Genomic DNA, 17,285 nt, shown 5'->3' on the forward strand with positions numbered 1-17,285 from the left:
TTCAAATACACCAACACTGAGCGTAAAGTCTTCCTTCTTGGAATACTGCTCTAATATTAACCGTATTCAGTACCCTTCCAATGACTTCTGACGTCCCTCTTCTGTAGGGAATGACCGCTTTTCCGATCTACTCCGTGTTGGGCCTCGGTGTTGGCACCAATGCCCATTTATTTGCCACTTAATTAAACTCACTGGGTATCCGCTACCTTGAAGTCGCTTTTTTACCTCAAGTTGTGCTGCTCTTCGGTCGACCTCCTCTGTACACAGTGCTCTCACTCTTCTAAACATCGCTGAAGCTATGCTAGCACTTACTGTTTTTCGATGTACAGAGGAGTAGTTTAAGCCCGCACCGCCATCTGTTGATTTCCAGTAAACAGTGGTTTTTACTTTCTCACCACTTTTGTGTGCCATGCAGTCAAAGAAAGCTAGTGTACTCGATGTGGACTCTAGCTCCATGCTTAACTTAATGAGAGGGTCCACAGTGTTCAGATATTGAAAGAATTCGTTTACCTTATCCCGCTTTATCACAACGAACGTGTCATCTATAACGCCGGAAAGCCTTTGGTGGACACTCGAATACGTTTAAAGCTTTCTGGCTAGCTCATGTGGAGATGAACCCATGCCATCCACTACTGGTCTTATGGGCACACCTTCCTTGACCCAACGAAGCTTTTGTGTCAAAAGCGAAACCGTGACAAGCAATAAATCCACCGATTTTTTACCAAACCTCTCTGAAACGATTACTACCCAGTCGGTCCCAAACATTTCCCAATGGTTTGTCTTCCCTTGAAAGCTGCTTTCCGCTTCCTGCCGCGCTAAGTTGAACCAGGCAGGGTGGGGACTTGGTATTCAGTTTCCAGTGAAAAGGAAAGCAAATGTGTTACTGCAGAAATCTCATGAACCAGACAGCGCGGTAAAAACGTGGCTCGGCTTAAATCTGGAGGTGATATATGCTGCTTGTAAATAGTGTATGGTCATTGCGGAGACTTGTTTCTCGGCTTCATTGAAAAACCAATCCGGCTAGGAAAGAAAGACTTTATCATATCATTTTGGTGATAAAATCTGAGTAAATATGTAACCTCAAACCTGAACCCTGAAAACTGCCTCATTAAATAACCGGCCTAAAGAGTCCTGTATTCTTGAATTGTTGACTGTGTGGTGGACGACGTAAAAAACATCTTGTAATAAACCGCAACAAATGCAGGATGGCAGATTGAAAATAATCTACCGTTTTTTACATCTTGCTGGATTTAGGTAAGGTCTGAAATCTTTCCGGTGCTAGATCTACTAAATCAGTTTTCCTTTTGCATACACATAGTTAGTCGTCCGGCTTTGAATCGCCTTCCCATTTCGAGAAAGTGCGCACTACTAACTCACCTAGTAGTTAGTTTGACAAGGAAAAAATACCACCTGCGGCAGTGTTCACTAAGAATTTCATGGTATTAAACAAACTTTAGTCCGAATTATTCTGTTTGAACTACAGGAGCCAACAGTTGGAAGTTTTTGACATGGCGAACATTCTTAGGTATATAATGAGTAAATTATCGTTGCTCTTGTATTTGGAAGCTACGGTTAATATTCCAGAAGTGGCCTTGACCAGAATAGTTGAGGTTAGATACAGTAAAACCACTAACCTAAAATGGTTTTTGTTAGCTCATATGCTGACTCATTTGTCAAACCATGATCCCGGCAAACTGAACTTAGCCCTTTCCCTCCTCCTCCTTTTCATCAGTATCATCATCATATCTACCTTCACCAACATCGGCTGGAGTGCGTATCCATGGTGAGTGGGCGTAGTCATTGGTTTCAATGAAAAGAGAAAAAAAACCAAACCTAAACTATAAAATCCGTCAAGCTTTTATTGAGTGTGGTTTGGGGGCTGAGATTAGGTTAACCAGTTTGCGGGTACAGACTTGCCGACGAATCCGGCACATCGATGTTTCAGATAGTGCATCCAGTCGTTCATGGAATTTCGTGTAATCGGCCAATCACAACGCATTTTTTGATCCACATATGGGCTTACTAACGAACGCATGAGAGGGAAGCCAACCTGTGAACATCCAGTACCCGGAGACTATATTAACACCAAATCAGTTGTTAAAGGTGAATGTTCACCGTAAATATTACGCAGTGTTCGACTCCTGCCTCATTGCTCGTTCTATTGGTCGGTTCGTTAGTATCTAGCTGTCAAAGATGGCCGTAGTCACTGCTACTTCACGAAGTGTTCTAGCTAGTTCGCGTCTGATGACGTGAACTTGACACTAGTGTCTGGGTAGACATCACTGAACAAAATTTGTTCAGAGAGCCCACAAATGGCATTTTCCGAATGAACCTACGCAAAAAACAAAAGGGTGGGTGAGCTGTTGTATGAACATTCTCCAGAAGACCAAACAGCCCGGGGATTTTTGTCCAAAGTTCGACCAAATGCAGTCATGTACTGACTGAACTGATCAGCGTAAAACCAGTAGGTAAAGCCATGTTGGATGTTTCATATCTTTTGGGATTGCTAAACTGTGTAACACCAAAAGTAAGCAGAACCAACTCCCCGTACCTGTTGTTGGGCGTTCAGCTGACGTTATGGGTCGTTGACCAGGTGACTGTTGATCTTTTCACCAAACTTGGTAATTAACTTGCTTGTAGTTTGTCCACGTAAGAGGAGACACTATCAATGCGCTGTTGGATGGGTACTTCCTCTCTTACTGCGTGCGTTTATACAGCGCTTTGTACGCACTTCGCTAGTTGGGCGGCGGCCTTTCCTTCGTGAATTTGATGGGTCATTTGTGATCTTTGTTGCCTTATGGTTTTGTCAAATGGTTAAACTTATGTTTCTATTCCGCAAAGTAAATGGCGACTATATATTCGGTGAATAGCTATTGTATATCGGTTGATCAAGTACAAGGAAGGGTGTGTATAAAAGAGTTAAAGAGTACATCGATCATATCATCACATCACATCACGTACGTGAGCTGTGCCACTTATTTCATCCACCAAAGGATCCCAGGTTTCCTTGATTTTAAAAAGCTTTCGACTCAATTGGCAGTTTATTTTTCCTAGATATCCTTGACCAGAAGAGGAAGCTGATGAAGCTTTAAAAACATTGTTGTTGCCATTTACTGTGCTCGAGTGATGACGAGAAGTTTTCTCAAAATCGGTGGAGCTCGTCAGGGTTGTCCTATATCTATAATTTTATGATCGGTGCCATCACAGAGTGCACACTCCGAGGGACTGTAGAGTCATATCTGAGAAGAAATGAAGGAATTTCGTCAGTTTACCGGAAGTGAGGCTCAAAATTACTTATTTAACCAAGAACGTAGCCGACCTACTGAATAGTGGGTAAGATCAGCATACGCATATCGATTTACTGTCCTCACCGCTGTCATCATTATTGACAGCAATACACTAGTATTACATACTTGTGCCTAACTATCGCTCAGCCATGAGGGTAAAAGTCCTTAGTAAACAGCGGATAGGTGACGGAAGGGAAGGAACTAAAGACGAAGATGTTATTCAGATCATTTTGTTGGGATATTCGCACATCTGTCGTTTTGCGGAAGTCACAGAACGTTTGCAAATTACACTGACTAGTAGCAAATGTTTATTTGTCAGGCAGCTTGGCGTCTCAATTAGGAACTATTATTATTAACTTCATTATTCGTTATTAGCTTTTATTAACTGTATGATTCATTAACCGATTATTGACTTCTATTATTAACTTCTACCTGGCACTGCGGTCTGTTCACTGAGGGGGTGGATAATAAACGGATCGGTGTTATGCTATTTATAAGATTTTTGTGAGTAAGTTACGCAGATTAACCGCCACTTTCTTCTTTCACACGGAGACAAATTATGAATTGTACTCTTCTTTTAAAAAGGTCCTTGTTGATAACCGTTAAACTACTTTACCCAGGTGAGAGTCGGTGAAGAAAACATGCGGCTAGCTATTTGCCAGCCGCTCAATAGTCAGAACTATTTTTATCTGATTATTCGCATTACTATCCCATGAGCCGTCTACATATCTCGGGATATTCCGGGTTGGCAAATCATAATCTTCTTTACTTCCACTCAGAATAATCATGCCACGGTTTTTACAATAAATTACAGTTTTCTCCCAACGGATTGGCCTAATCTCAGTATGAGATCTGATTTATTGCCCACTTTTGGGTAGGGTGAGACCATGTCTCTACACAGAAGCCTACCACAATTGTTAGCAAACAATACAACATTGGGCTATGAGGACTCACAATTTCCTAAAAAAATATTCATTCATTCACCGGGACAACTACTACTTGCAAATCTACCAACCATATAAGCATCATATTAACAGGATACTTCCCGACTGAAATCTCCGGCTTTGTTTCTACATCAAACATTTCCGGTACACGAAGCAACTACTCCAAACGTAGGTCGTCTAAAATGAATGACAGACGTCAGTACAATGGGTGGCTGAACCGACAAATGCCTCAATTCATCGGATGACTTCTCCCTATGTGGTGAGTTCCCTTGAATTTTCGCTTCCTTGACAACATTAAATCAGGAGGTAAATCTGTGAGCCCTTCCGAGAAACAACTAAACTACAGTCCGGTAGTTTATCAGATCTCTTGGTGTTGTTCTATATGAAATGAAGCAACCAAAAATTGTCTACTAAATTCATTTGCAAACTAATTGGATTTTAACGAGGAACTCAGCTGAATCTCCTCCTCCTAATGGGTAGTTTGGAGATAGAACGATATTTTTTCGACAAGACACTATCGGGCGTTAGCCCGACACTACCAGCGTTAGCCATGACTGGTATATATATATGATATATATGATATACGACATATATATATATGACATGCGTGATGTAGTTAGGGGCTAGCCGCCAGAAGCAATTAAGAGTGAAGTGCGAAGCAGCGCTTGATGACTAAATTGAGTAACAAGTCACACGAAATCCCTTGCGGAACAAATCGTAAAGAAGAATGTTTGCTTTGTTGAGCCCAAATGAGGAATCCTTCAAATTGCTACCAAAAATTTGGATCATGGTTAGTTATCTTAAGCGTCACCGGGGCTATGTTTGCTATGAATTTTGATAGTTTTTTTTCAGTTTCGTAAGAAATCTTTTTTAAAGTTTGACATTATGAAGTTTAAATTCTATGGTTTCTAAAGTCGCGGCTGGCGAAACTTACAGTCCGAAATTCAAACAAGATTGTTTATTTCGTTAATGCTTTGATTTTCAGAATTGAGTCAAAAGCCGAAGGTGGAATACCCCAAAAAAGTTCTCTTTATCCGCTTGTACAATCAGGAAATGTCACTTGCCCTCACCTCTCTTTGTTCACCGATATCCCTACCCTGGCACTTCCAGCCCTGCAACCAGGAGTAGCTGGAACATTTGGATGCCGCTTATGAGACCGATATGCCTCATCAACCACTGCATTTCGGTCCCACTGCAAATTGATCTCAGATGTTGTTTCAATCCTCAAAGTCCTTTATTCTTACAATTCTTTTGCATTTAAAGTATAACGATTCAAACAGCGCTAAAACATCTGTTGGTGAACACAAAAATCCTCAGAATCCTGAAACATATATTAAATACGATTAATATGTTAGGTGTACATTAACTTTTAACGTCATCATACATAAAAGAAAGTAACATTTGAACTTTTTCATAATGCTTGGTTGTGCGGTTAAACTAGCAAGTGGTTGGAAGATAACACACCAGGTGAAAGCGTATATATATATATATATATATATATACGCTTTCACCTGGTGTGTTATCTTCCAACCACTTGCTAGTTTAAACAGCTTTGCGCCAAACAGTTCAATGTAGTCGAAACAACCTATCAATGAACTACCAATCAGTAATTCTTATGACGACATATTCTGTTTTTCCGTGTAAGGTCTTTCGCCCTTACAGTTGACAAAGGAGACATGGAAAAAAAGCCAGCTAAACTTCACACCCCATCATTTCAGATGTCGTACGCTTAGCTTTAAATAAATAATAGCAGAACCAGGAAAATAAATTAGCTGGAGCTGTTCTCAGCCAAAACGACCATGGTCGAATCGGCTAATTCTTGGTTTGGTTAATCTTATGCAAACCTCTTCTGCTGTTCACAGATGCTAACTTTTGGTGATGGCTCTGAATCTGCTCGGAAAGTCAGCTGTCGTTAAGAGCCTAACTGGCACTGCACAGTTTTCCGAAAATCTTATTCACTCACCCACGGAAAGCACATAAAAACAGCATTTTACACGGTACTGGGTGGCCTGAAGTGGTTTTCTCGGATAGCCGGAAATAACCTGGGTCCACGTAAATCAAGAATTCACCCCAAGTTTCGTCACGAACAACCGACTTCATAAATTTTCTACAGTCCCTTTCACATTTGGTTGTAGGCTGTTCTCCTTCGAACTCACTCCTTAAATGGCCTGTTAGTTATCATAAAGGGAAAAACTCACAAGGTTGCTGAAAACTCTTCGACAGCTCACTACCGGTTTCGTCCTTCCTGGGGCTCATCAGGTAGGCACAGTCCCCGAGTTTCTGTCAACCTTACGGTCTACTTGTGAAAACCAAATTGATTTGCAAGTGGGTGTATTTCTCGAAAACAGTTTAATTTGGGTCCAAATAGAACGTAAGGTTGACAGGAACTCGGGAACTTCGCCTAACTGATGAGCCCCATGAATGGCGAAACCGGTCATGGGCTGTCGAAGTTTTCAGCAAACTCGTGGGTAGTTTCCTCTATAAAAATATACTGCGATGTCTCGAATACTGTGCCAAATGAATCATGAGGCGGCCTATGTGCAGCACATTTAGTTGTAGAATATCCTAAACGAGAGATTCAGTGGAGGCTCTCGTGAAGACCAAGTCGATTTGCAAACGAGTGTATTTCTCGGCCTGTTAGTTTATTCTATTCAGTATCCTATTTGACAGAATTTATCCTAGCTTCGCAAACTGAAAGTAGTTTTGGAGCAAATGGATTCTTCTATTCAATGCATCAAACGGACAACAATACGTCAAATGGCAGAATTAAACTTACTTTGTGTGGTTTGAGTTTAGTAGAGAAATTTTTGTGTGCAACTCTTCAAGTTCCTCCAGTCGCATGGCTCGAATAATTTCGGTCAAATGATAAAATTGTTTTGCCTGTTCAGTCACATCCAAGTTATCCAGTTCAATAAATAATTCCACAATTTCTTGGAGTCTGAACCGATCATAGTTGCTGCTGGTGGCGGTAGGATTCGCGAAGAACATTGAGCTTTCGTGACTACCCTCTGCCAAAAGAAGATTTTACAGAAAAAAATGAGCATAGGGAAACATGACCATCCTATTTGCATACTTTGAGTATTTATATCGTTAACTGGTGTGTGAGTTGTATTATGGTCAGTGACTTTGACCTACCTGCCCTCGTAGAAGGCTTCTTTTGGTAATCGACTCGTGCCTTCTGGCTCACGTGAACTGAAAACTTTGAAACCAATAGAAACTAACAGACAGACTGAATGACTGCAAATTAACACTGTACTGCAAGCGTACTTCAGTATTATATTGACTTCCTCGGCCTAGTGTAATCCTGACGAGTTCACTCTTTTGCATCCAGTAAAGAATCCATACTTTATATATATATATATATATATATATGCCCTTCTCCAGACTGGCCGAACTACTCCCATAGACAAGCGAACAAATGGTACTGGCATATACAGCATTGGCCTAGCCGAATATGCATCCATTTTCACGTCCTATTCCCTGGATGGACATATGAGAAATGAGGTCAGAGAGTGACTGGTACAGATGGAATCAGCCTAGAAGATGACTGAAAGCATATTAGCAAGAAGCTGAACCCAGAATACATCCGCATGGGACTCTTTATTTGGTCACGATTCAACTCAACCCCGTCCACATAATGATGGCGATTGAATGTAACTTTTAGAACCATCGCCAGCTTAGCACACCAAAGTTCTGTGTGCGAAGTCATTTTCTCAGGCCTTGGTTCATGCTAATGCTTACTTATGTCACCGTCACAGGCCCAAATATCTGGAAACCTAATGAAGCTAAAGGAAATCTGACAATTTCAATCTATCGGAGGACTTTTTATTGACGAATCAATGTGTGTAAGCTGGTGGCCGACCAATCAGATGCGATTATCTCAGACATGATCGCAATCTCTGTTGAGCCAACTTGGTTTGGATAGTGTGAAGTATAGGAAAAGTCCTGTTCTCATCCACCTGCGCCAGAAGTGCATCTCAGTAGTTGAAAACTCTTTAAGTAGAAGCTGCAGTTAAACATATCAGTGTGCAAACAGTAACTGGCGACTTGTAGTCTCAGGTGTGTGAACCTTTGGGTAATGAACCAGATTTTTTACAGCAAAACACCTTTTATTGAATACACGTCCGTCAGACTGGTAGTCAAATTATATACTAGCACTTTCATTCAAGAAAACTGCACATAAGATGGCTGCTAAGGGCTGAAGAGGGCGGGAACTCATCTGGACCTCCTTTCAAATCACTAGGGGTTCAAAAGCCATCGAAACTGATCCAGTGGACTGTATCTTTACGCGCATTCCGTTATACTAGATTTGAGTGAGTTTTGACGACATTTGGCTAAGCGTCGTTTTTGGAGACAGCTGTTCACGACGGATTCGAATGCCTTCAAGAGGTGTCATGAATAAAATATCAGGTCCATTGTTCTGCGGTCAGCGCGGATCCAACATTCTTCTTTGGGTGTGCTTCGATTACTTCTGCTGTTCGGCGGCTGAGTAACACTCGTTTAGTTGCCAGGACTGACACGAATGAAACACCCTACCAGATCATGTTTACCCGTTGAAGAAATGCATCCGCCATAGCCTGATAATCATATCTGAACACTGCTGCAAACATACTTTCTCTAGCTGTCTTTTCATTTCGAAATTACATTTTTCCTGCCGCATTTCTTCAACACTCAAGAGAAAGCCGAGGGACATTTCCAGCTCTCGTCGAGGAAGTCCATCCTTAGCAGTCCTTTGAAGGTTGCTCGGTTGATTCAGTAGTTTGTCGAGACACTAATGACATATCCACTATTCCGCAAATGATTTCTGCTTCAGTCACGTGTCAGCGTCCGGGACAGTTGGAATCCATGGATCATGTTCAGGAAATCGTAAAATTCCATGTGCCGTTACCGATCAGCTTAAAATTGGGTATGCTAACTTTGCTATCTCTAACATCTAGCCTTAATAGATTGGTGTGCTGATACATTTCGTTTCGATCATTGACGTTTCGAACCGAAGTTTCTGGAGCTCAATATCCGGATGGGTGGGGTGTACGGCAGGCGCTTTGGTTTCATTATACCGTATGCTTTGTATGATTGTTCTCACCTTTTGCGTGTTTGTTCAAACTACCGACTGATCAACTTGGAGCCTCAAGTTATGCGAAGTTGATGAACTGAAGATCACTTGTATTACTACTTTGCAGTTAACTACTTTGGTGTCTAGTTCACTAAATTTAAGATGTGGTATTAGTAGAAGAACATGTTATTGATTAATCTGCTCATGTGATTTTCCATACCATGTTAGTATACTATCTCCGTACATATTAAAATCCATCTCATCTGTTTCATGGAGTTTAAGTTCCCATGGTGAACGCTCAGCGCACTTGCCTCGGTTTACTTTGGTTAAGGATAGTGAACCTCCGCTTGCTTAGGATGGCCAATAACTTTCAACACGCAGATATCATTACAGACACATATTCAGACTTAGTGGTAACTTATTCAGGAGTTACATATATCTGAGAATTTCCAACGAGAAAAGGTGCGGTAAAGATGCAAACTAGTGACTTGTTCGTAATGAAATTGAAAATTTATATGGATTTTATATGATTTTCAACGAAGTTTTGAGGGAGTTTTCTTTTTTTCGACGACGACACCATCTGTTAACCATCAGAACCTGCTTTCTCATCTCCATTGCAGCGAATGTAGGAATAAGGTTTATCTGAATCTTGCCAACCTCAGGTTTTTAGTTTGGTTTTTGGCACTTCTTGTAAATGTCTTCAACTAAGTCTTGAGACAATTGCGCTTAAGGCTCAGTAGCGATCCAGAAGTGACCTGGTTGGCCACGGTGGTGTCCTGCACTATGCGTGAAACAAACAGCGTTGTGCATCGGTCAGAACATGCTGAAGGAAGGAAGTTGTATTGAAGTTCTTTAGGATTTTCACGATCTAAACTGAAATTTATATTGAAAGATTCTCAAGAAACAGATCCAGAAGTTTTGATCCGATAGAATTTTGTCAATCTGGAGCAATATTTCTGCACATGCAATATTCCCAACTAGCGAGAGCAAACTTCAAGATTTCCGCTTTATTATGAAAACCGCTTGGCAAAATCTATCCAATGCAACTGGAACAAAACATTGCACACTCGACAGTATACTTTGGAAACATATTTTTAGTTCGCTTGATCTTACCTGTTTTGAAAACACTGCTTTTTTCTGACTGACTTTTCCGAACAAGCCGGATTTCGGTGATTGTTCTCACCACAACGGACTGCGAATTTTGCATCAGACTGGAAGATGTTATGTTCAGTGCCTCGTTACAACTGGTTCGTTGTATTTCTTGGGTCGGTTTCAGCTGAATTTCGCACTGCATTATACCCGTAACGTGCGGTAGTTTACTTGATTGCTTCGCACACAATAAAATAAAATGGACATTTTAGTTGAAAGAGATCATTGTAAATATTCTGATTTTTGAAGCATAACTATGTCAGCATTGAGATAACTTTAGCTAAGCTTGCGATGCAATACGAAAAACACATTTCTTCACATCCGTTTTATAAAAACGTTTTACTTATATGTGTGTGTTTTCGTTATTGCGTGACAAGAAATCTCGTGCGAAATCGTACTACAGAATGCACCACACTAAATCATACATATTGTTTCCTGCTTTACTTATATTCATCGCTATCGTTGCAAGTGCACTTGTTTTGGAAAACAATATAATTTTTCAACGGACAGTCAAAAAGGTGCCTTGGAAAGTATGTGCCAAACATTCGAGGACGCCTTCTTTTCAACTCGTGGTGCCTCCCAGAAAGTTTTATAAGAAGCATAGAAGTGAACTATTTTAAATGGGTCTGTCAGCAAAGTAAATAAAAGAACGGCTGGACGAACAATATTGAAAATAGTCAGGTCAATACGAATACACCGCGGTTTGATATTCCCATTTGCAGCAAGACCCAGAAATATGCCCGACGCACAGCCTGATTACGTCAGCCAATGGACAACAGGTGCACACCACACACGCTGCATTAGCGAAGGGTATGTGGATGGGAATGCGGGTCTGAATTAAACCAGTTTATCGATTACCTATGCCTGTCGCGAGGGCCCGCTCTTCATTACAGTTCGATGAGTGACTATACGACTGCACCAATAAAATTGCTACTCTACATCCGCGGCTACAAATATTATCCAATGGTCAATACATAAGTGACCTATTTATGGGATTACCTGGAACTATACTACAAAGTGGAAATGCCTCAGAGGTAACGTTTGAAGATCTCTAAAAGTGATGATAACAACAAGTAAAAATGCAACAACTCACCGTAGGCGCATCAATTTCGTAGTTTGCCAGAGGAGACTGGAATACATATTTGTCTGTGCAACCGGTAGTGTACTTTGTTTTCATGATGGTCACGCTCTTCGTTTCTTCTTTGACAGGGTGAAATTCCGTGAGACATCGTCCGGAGATATCACTCTAGAATGCATGTGAAGCGGAGAAAAACTGTGAATTTATAAGAGGAAGCGTAAAAGTAACGTAATTCGTAAAAAGTGACGAGTGTTTCGCTGAAGATAAACCTGAACAAGGATATTGGTTGTGACGAATTACTTCTATTTGAGGAACGACTTTGTGCAAGGTTTTTGAAACATTCAGCCCAAAAGCCAAAATATTCTAACCAGAAACCTATTTGATGAGATACAGTTAATAAACGACAGAGTATTAAGAAATGCCGATAGTAAAGCTCGAGCCTCAGTTTGAAACCTCCTAACACTCTGAGTAAATCAGATTTCTTCTATGAGAAAATAACATCATTTGCACCTACGATAGGTTGATCAACAGTGTTGTGTCCCCGAAGTGTTTAGCATTTTACCATGTCAGCAGTACGGATGAAAGGAAGAAGGCCTTCGCTGCGGACATATTTATTAGGAACTGCCAACTAGACCGGCTACAGACCATTGAACAAGGAAGCAAAACTCTAGTTTGCATCTTATTTACAAAAACTGGACACCAATCTTCTCCCGAACGCGTCTTCTTGAACTTTCCTGGAGATTCATTGACTCCACTCGTTCATCGGTCAAATCCAAGCAAATGTTACAAAGTGGCTCCACAAATTCCGCAGCAAATCTCCCCTCTTCAAAAGACACAAAGCGAAATTTGATGAACAACACATACTACTCGCGCGCCTCCCCATCAGTAGTATCACCGTTACACGGATAAGGCGACTAATTTCACTGTTTGGCTTCCGCTCTAACGAACTGCTGCAGCAGATAGCTTGCACTTTTAAGTTGCGGGAATTGAAGTGAATCGAAACGTAACTATCTGTGCCTCAGTCAACCGTCCCAACCCTGCTGCGGCCCATCTTGCCGTGACACCCAGGCCACATTGAAGTTAGATATAAAAGTCAAGACGTGGCAGCACGCATTATTGAGCGTCCAAACGCCACATCCCTTCAGCACAGAGTATACATTAAGTAGTCACTGGCTGTACATTGCTTCTCGGTATTTCTGACTAGACTGTGAAGAGTTGATTACAAGACAAAGTGTCCAATCAGAATACTCAAAATCTTAGAATGCTAGCATTTCTTCTGCATGAGCCTTCCTCAAAACTACGACTTTGCTTTTTCGAGGCTGGAAGAACAGCACGTTCTAGTTTAGATTAGCGTCATTAATGCCATCAATGTCAAGAAGTCAATTCTAGAGTGTCGTATAAAGTAAATTCCGTATTGCAGTTGTCAGAGATGGGAATCAACCACCCCATGGTTGACTATCACAAAAAATATTTTGTCTGGTAAAGAATCACATTTTGTGTAAATATATCACCACCAGAAACATTAGATGAAACGTGTTTGACGTACTTTGTTAGTCAAGCGGCCTCATGGAGCCATCGTAATTAGCCCTAAATGAGATTGCTCTGATAGACGCTGATGTATCCAAGGTTACTGCTCTCATAATTACAAACCTATTGGATGAACATGCTGATAAGAATTTCGATACGGTCTTGGAAAATACGAGTCTTTACTCTTGGTTATGATCAGATACTTTGGAGTAACCTATGACGAAATTTCTGTCTTACATCAGGGCAAATGACGTAAGAGTCACCAAGGAACCAAGCCCTTTTGCAAGGCTGAAGAATGAAGAGCATCATGTTCCAAAAGTCACAACAGAATTATGCGACACCATAGGCCACAAGCTACCGGAAGATTTTGTCCGATTATCAGGGTAAACTTCAAGTAGTGTCAATTACGGCTTCTGATCAGGTGAAAGTTGATCTTTTCGCCGAGCTTGCAAACATTTTGTCGCCAAACGAGACGACAAACTTGATGCGCGGTTGAATGGACCTTCTGGTGACAGTATTTATGCACCATGAGATCGATTTCGAGATGAGCGTAATCTTGTGCAATTCTAAAGAGGTGCATTGTGTTTGGATTCGATAAGCTTAGAGACACTTGAGCCTGCTGCTATCCATTATGGAGCCAATGATGTCATTCTCCAAAGTGAATTTGGGGCTTAGCAAAAAAACTATACTGCTTAGGTTCAAACATTTCTTCAGGTGCTCTGGTATTTTATCTCTGAACTGGGAAAGATAGCTCACCAGTGGTAAGGCGTGATTGTGGAATTCACGAAACTTTATTTATGCTATCAGTCGTTCGAGTGGGAAATAACACCGCGATTTGGGTCATTCTAAGAAAAAATCCCTTTCACAGGGGAAAAACTTTAGGACCAAATGACAAGCCATTGTATCTGAAAGGTTGCTTAAAATGTATTCATAGCTAGGCAAAACGTGTTTCACGAAAGTAACTTCGTCATTCCAAAGGCGGTTACTGCTTTGGACATGTCTTAAGGCAGACGGAAAACTAATCGGTAAAATCTCCTTAGACAGCCGCGCTAGACAAGCACTGACCTTCGGTTGAAAGGTCTCATCGTTTAGCCGGTGTGCCTGACTTTCACGGATTGAAGGATCCACGACCACTTTAGTCAGATTTGGATCATTTTGCCTCCGGTTAAGACTGCTCCATTCGATAATTCCTATTTGACGTTATTTGCAAATCTTTTTGGGTTCTCTATTGTAACGACAGTCTATTTAGGAGGTGCCAAGAATCACTTTGACTTCTGGCCGGCTTTGGGTTACATGCTTCAGACCCAACCCACTTTTTGATGCTTCCTCTTTGCTGATAAGTGCACACAACCACTTGTCAGTTCGACTGATGTAGAACCACTCCCTACATCTCCACTAGTTCTGCGCCTTCTACCGTAGTCGCACAGAGGCGTCCGGCAAATTGCATGGCCTCGGCCGTGGGACTGGATGACATGCTTGAGAAGACCTATATAGACACGTTATGTACGCTAGGGTCTCGCGTCTTCATCGCGTGTCTGCTACAGTTGGCAGTACTGGACGGTCCTGAAACATTGCAATCACATCTAATTTACTTAACAGTCGTGATCAGACGGAAGCCATTTTGTCACAGCCCCCTCTGTTATTACGCCAGCAACCGAAAAAAAGCATTATGTGGGTCTGTAATTCGGGTTCATGAATGAAGGCATATTCGTAAAGGTCGCCGGTCATATGTGCTTAGTGGTCTAAATTTGGCTTTAGACTTGACCCTCCTAGAATTACTTTTTTCTCGGCTTGAAGTTTGGTGAGAACCTATTAGATCCAAACCGAGTTGGAGCATCTGTTTTCGCAGACAATGATTGGCGGCCGTTTCCGATGGGGCTGCGGACAGATTCGAATCCGATCCGGTCGGTATATGATCTCAGTGCAGACGGTGCAAGCAAGTAACTAGACGTTCTGCTAGCAATCCTCACAGACTGACTTATGAGCAGTTTAGAAAGAACACGGTAATCGTCGTCTCAAGACCAGATAAAGGAGAGCGTGGAGACACTGATGAACAGAAAGAACCATAAAGACAAGCCGGAATCAACCCGATGTTAAAACACTAAGTCCCAGTTACAGATGGAGGAGAAAGAAAAAAGCAGTATCAGAAAGGCAATTGACAGATTTGAGCAGAGAAAGAACAGTTTTCATAACAGGGGAGATTGAATTCAGCTATTTCGCGCACCTCGCACGTTACGTACCGGAGAGTAGCATATACGGATCAAATACTGAAATACAAAGGTTATCATCTAGTAAACTGCAAGGTGAGCAACGTCCAAACCCCGATCAAAAGAGCGAAGACACACTGCAGCACCGCGGAATTGCGGGAGAAAGAAGATAACTACTTATTCAGAATGTTCCAAAATAATGGATATCCAAGAAATTTCGTCAAGAGGAGCTTGAAAAAGAAGACATCTCAACAACAACAACAACAGCAAGAACAAGCCGCTAGACGGGTAGTTCTTTCTTACGTCAAGAATATACCAGTACTCCCGGCCAGATTGTTAGCTCAGAAAGAGATCCTCGTAACCCATAAACAAAATGCCAATTTAAGGAAAATGGTCTGAAGATCGGAGGACAAACATGACACAACCAGGACAAACAATGTGTTGTACCAAACCAACTGCGGCGACTGCAATAAGAACTATTTTGTATTAAATGGGAGGAAATTACACGCTCAGGAGACATGGTGCCTTCCTCATAATATTCATACACGAAGACAATTCAGTCTGGAAAAGGCAAAATTTTTGGCACACGGAGACACAGAAAGGAAGTTCTGGAAGCATGGTACTCCACGGCGGGTTCGATCAACCGACGCATTGAACCAGATCCAATTTACGCACCACTACTTGCAAAGGAATAACATCTCAACCGGAACACTCAGGAACAACCGAATATGGGATTCACAAACCAGGAAACAAGCAACCACTTGAAATCGGATCAACAGAAGTCACAAGCCAGAACCTAGAGGGGACAAGGACAGAGGTCACTACAGCATCGACCAAAGTACGAAAGTAGGTAAGGCCAAGATCAAAGGCCACGTGGTTATCGATCAATCAGGACGTGGGGTACCAGAGCATCTAACGTAACTGCCTGGCCGAACGGATATTGACACAAACACAACACTACTGCACGTACAACCACCGACTCATTGCAACGCCCCACAGGGCTCCCTAACAACGCACTGATGATGTGACCTCGATTAGTGATGACATGTTTGCAATCAAACCACCCATCTCAGGGAAAAAACAAACGTCTACGCTACCTGAGCTACCAACATTATCCTCTATGGAGAAAGGTCAAACAACTTGGCATTTATCCAAACAAATCTAAACCTACTAGGGTTTTTCCAAGGGCAATAACGTGCTTGTGACAGCCCGATTCTAGCCCATCTGTGAGGATATTACCATAGTTTATAAAGTTGGTAATGAAGTTCTATCAAGGCTGTTAAGGTCAACTCGATCTAGAGTTTTAGCCTCTGCGGGGGCCATTAGGCTTACATATTTACGAGACCCAAATTTGTATTAAAAAACACCTACGAATGATGACACTCACGAGGCAAAAAAATAACGTCTGAATCCCAAAGCTTGAATCTCAAAGCATGTCATTCCTGACGAACACTTTGAAACTTTATTACTGCTTTTTAGCTTGACAGCTACCAGTGAAAGGAAGAAGGCTTTCCCTGTGGAGTTATTTATTAGAAAATGCAGACTGAATAGTTACAGACTATTGGACAAGGAAACAAAACTCTCATATGCATCTTGTTTACAAAAACTGAGTATCCATCCTCTCATTTAACGCGTCTTCCCGAACTTTTCTATTTATTCATTGACTGTTGTTCAAATCCAAGCAAATACCACAAAGCGACTCCACAAATTCGGTACCAGATCTCACTTTTTAAGAGACGCAAAGCGGTTTACGAGAACACAAAGCGACTCCACAAATTCGGTACCAGATCTCACTTTTTAAGAGACGCAAAGCGGGTTTACGAGAAAACGTATTCGCATGCCCCCCCATCAGTAGTATCACCGTTACACCAGTTGAGTTTGTCCAATATGTATTTCTGACCCAGCAAAAACAGACATCAAAAGGATTAACTTCCCTTAGACTTAAATGATCATAATACACGAGTATGTCGGAGAGGAACCGTGTAGACAAAGTCGAGCAATAGTTACTGGCAAACACAACCACCATAATCATCAGGGTTT

At 41.6% G+C, this 17,285-nt stretch overlaps 1 protein-coding gene across 1 annotated transcript in view; it reads right to left on the minus strand.

The window, feature by feature from the left end:
* The window catches only part of T265_08036 (hypothetical protein), a gene marked incomplete at both ends in the record, with an annotated part of 180,939 nt that overhangs the window by 146,139 nt on the left and 17,515 nt on the right, over window positions 1-17,285 (minus strand). The window contains 3 exons of the mRNA XM_009173730.1: window positions 7,008-7,239; window positions 10,398-10,611; window positions 11,527-11,679. Coding sequence (XP_009171994.1) covers window positions 7,008-7,239; window positions 10,398-10,611; window positions 11,527-11,679 — 599 coding nt within the window. The remainder of the gene's footprint in view (window positions 1-7,007; window positions 7,240-10,397; window positions 10,612-11,526; window positions 11,680-17,285) is intronic.

Source organism: Opisthorchis viverrini, assembly GCF_000715545.1.
Source record: "Opisthorchis viverrini unplaced genomic scaffold opera_v5_200, whole genome shotgun sequence".
Taxonomy (NCBI): domain Eukaryota; kingdom Metazoa; phylum Platyhelminthes; class Trematoda; order Opisthorchiida; family Opisthorchiidae; genus Opisthorchis; species Opisthorchis viverrini.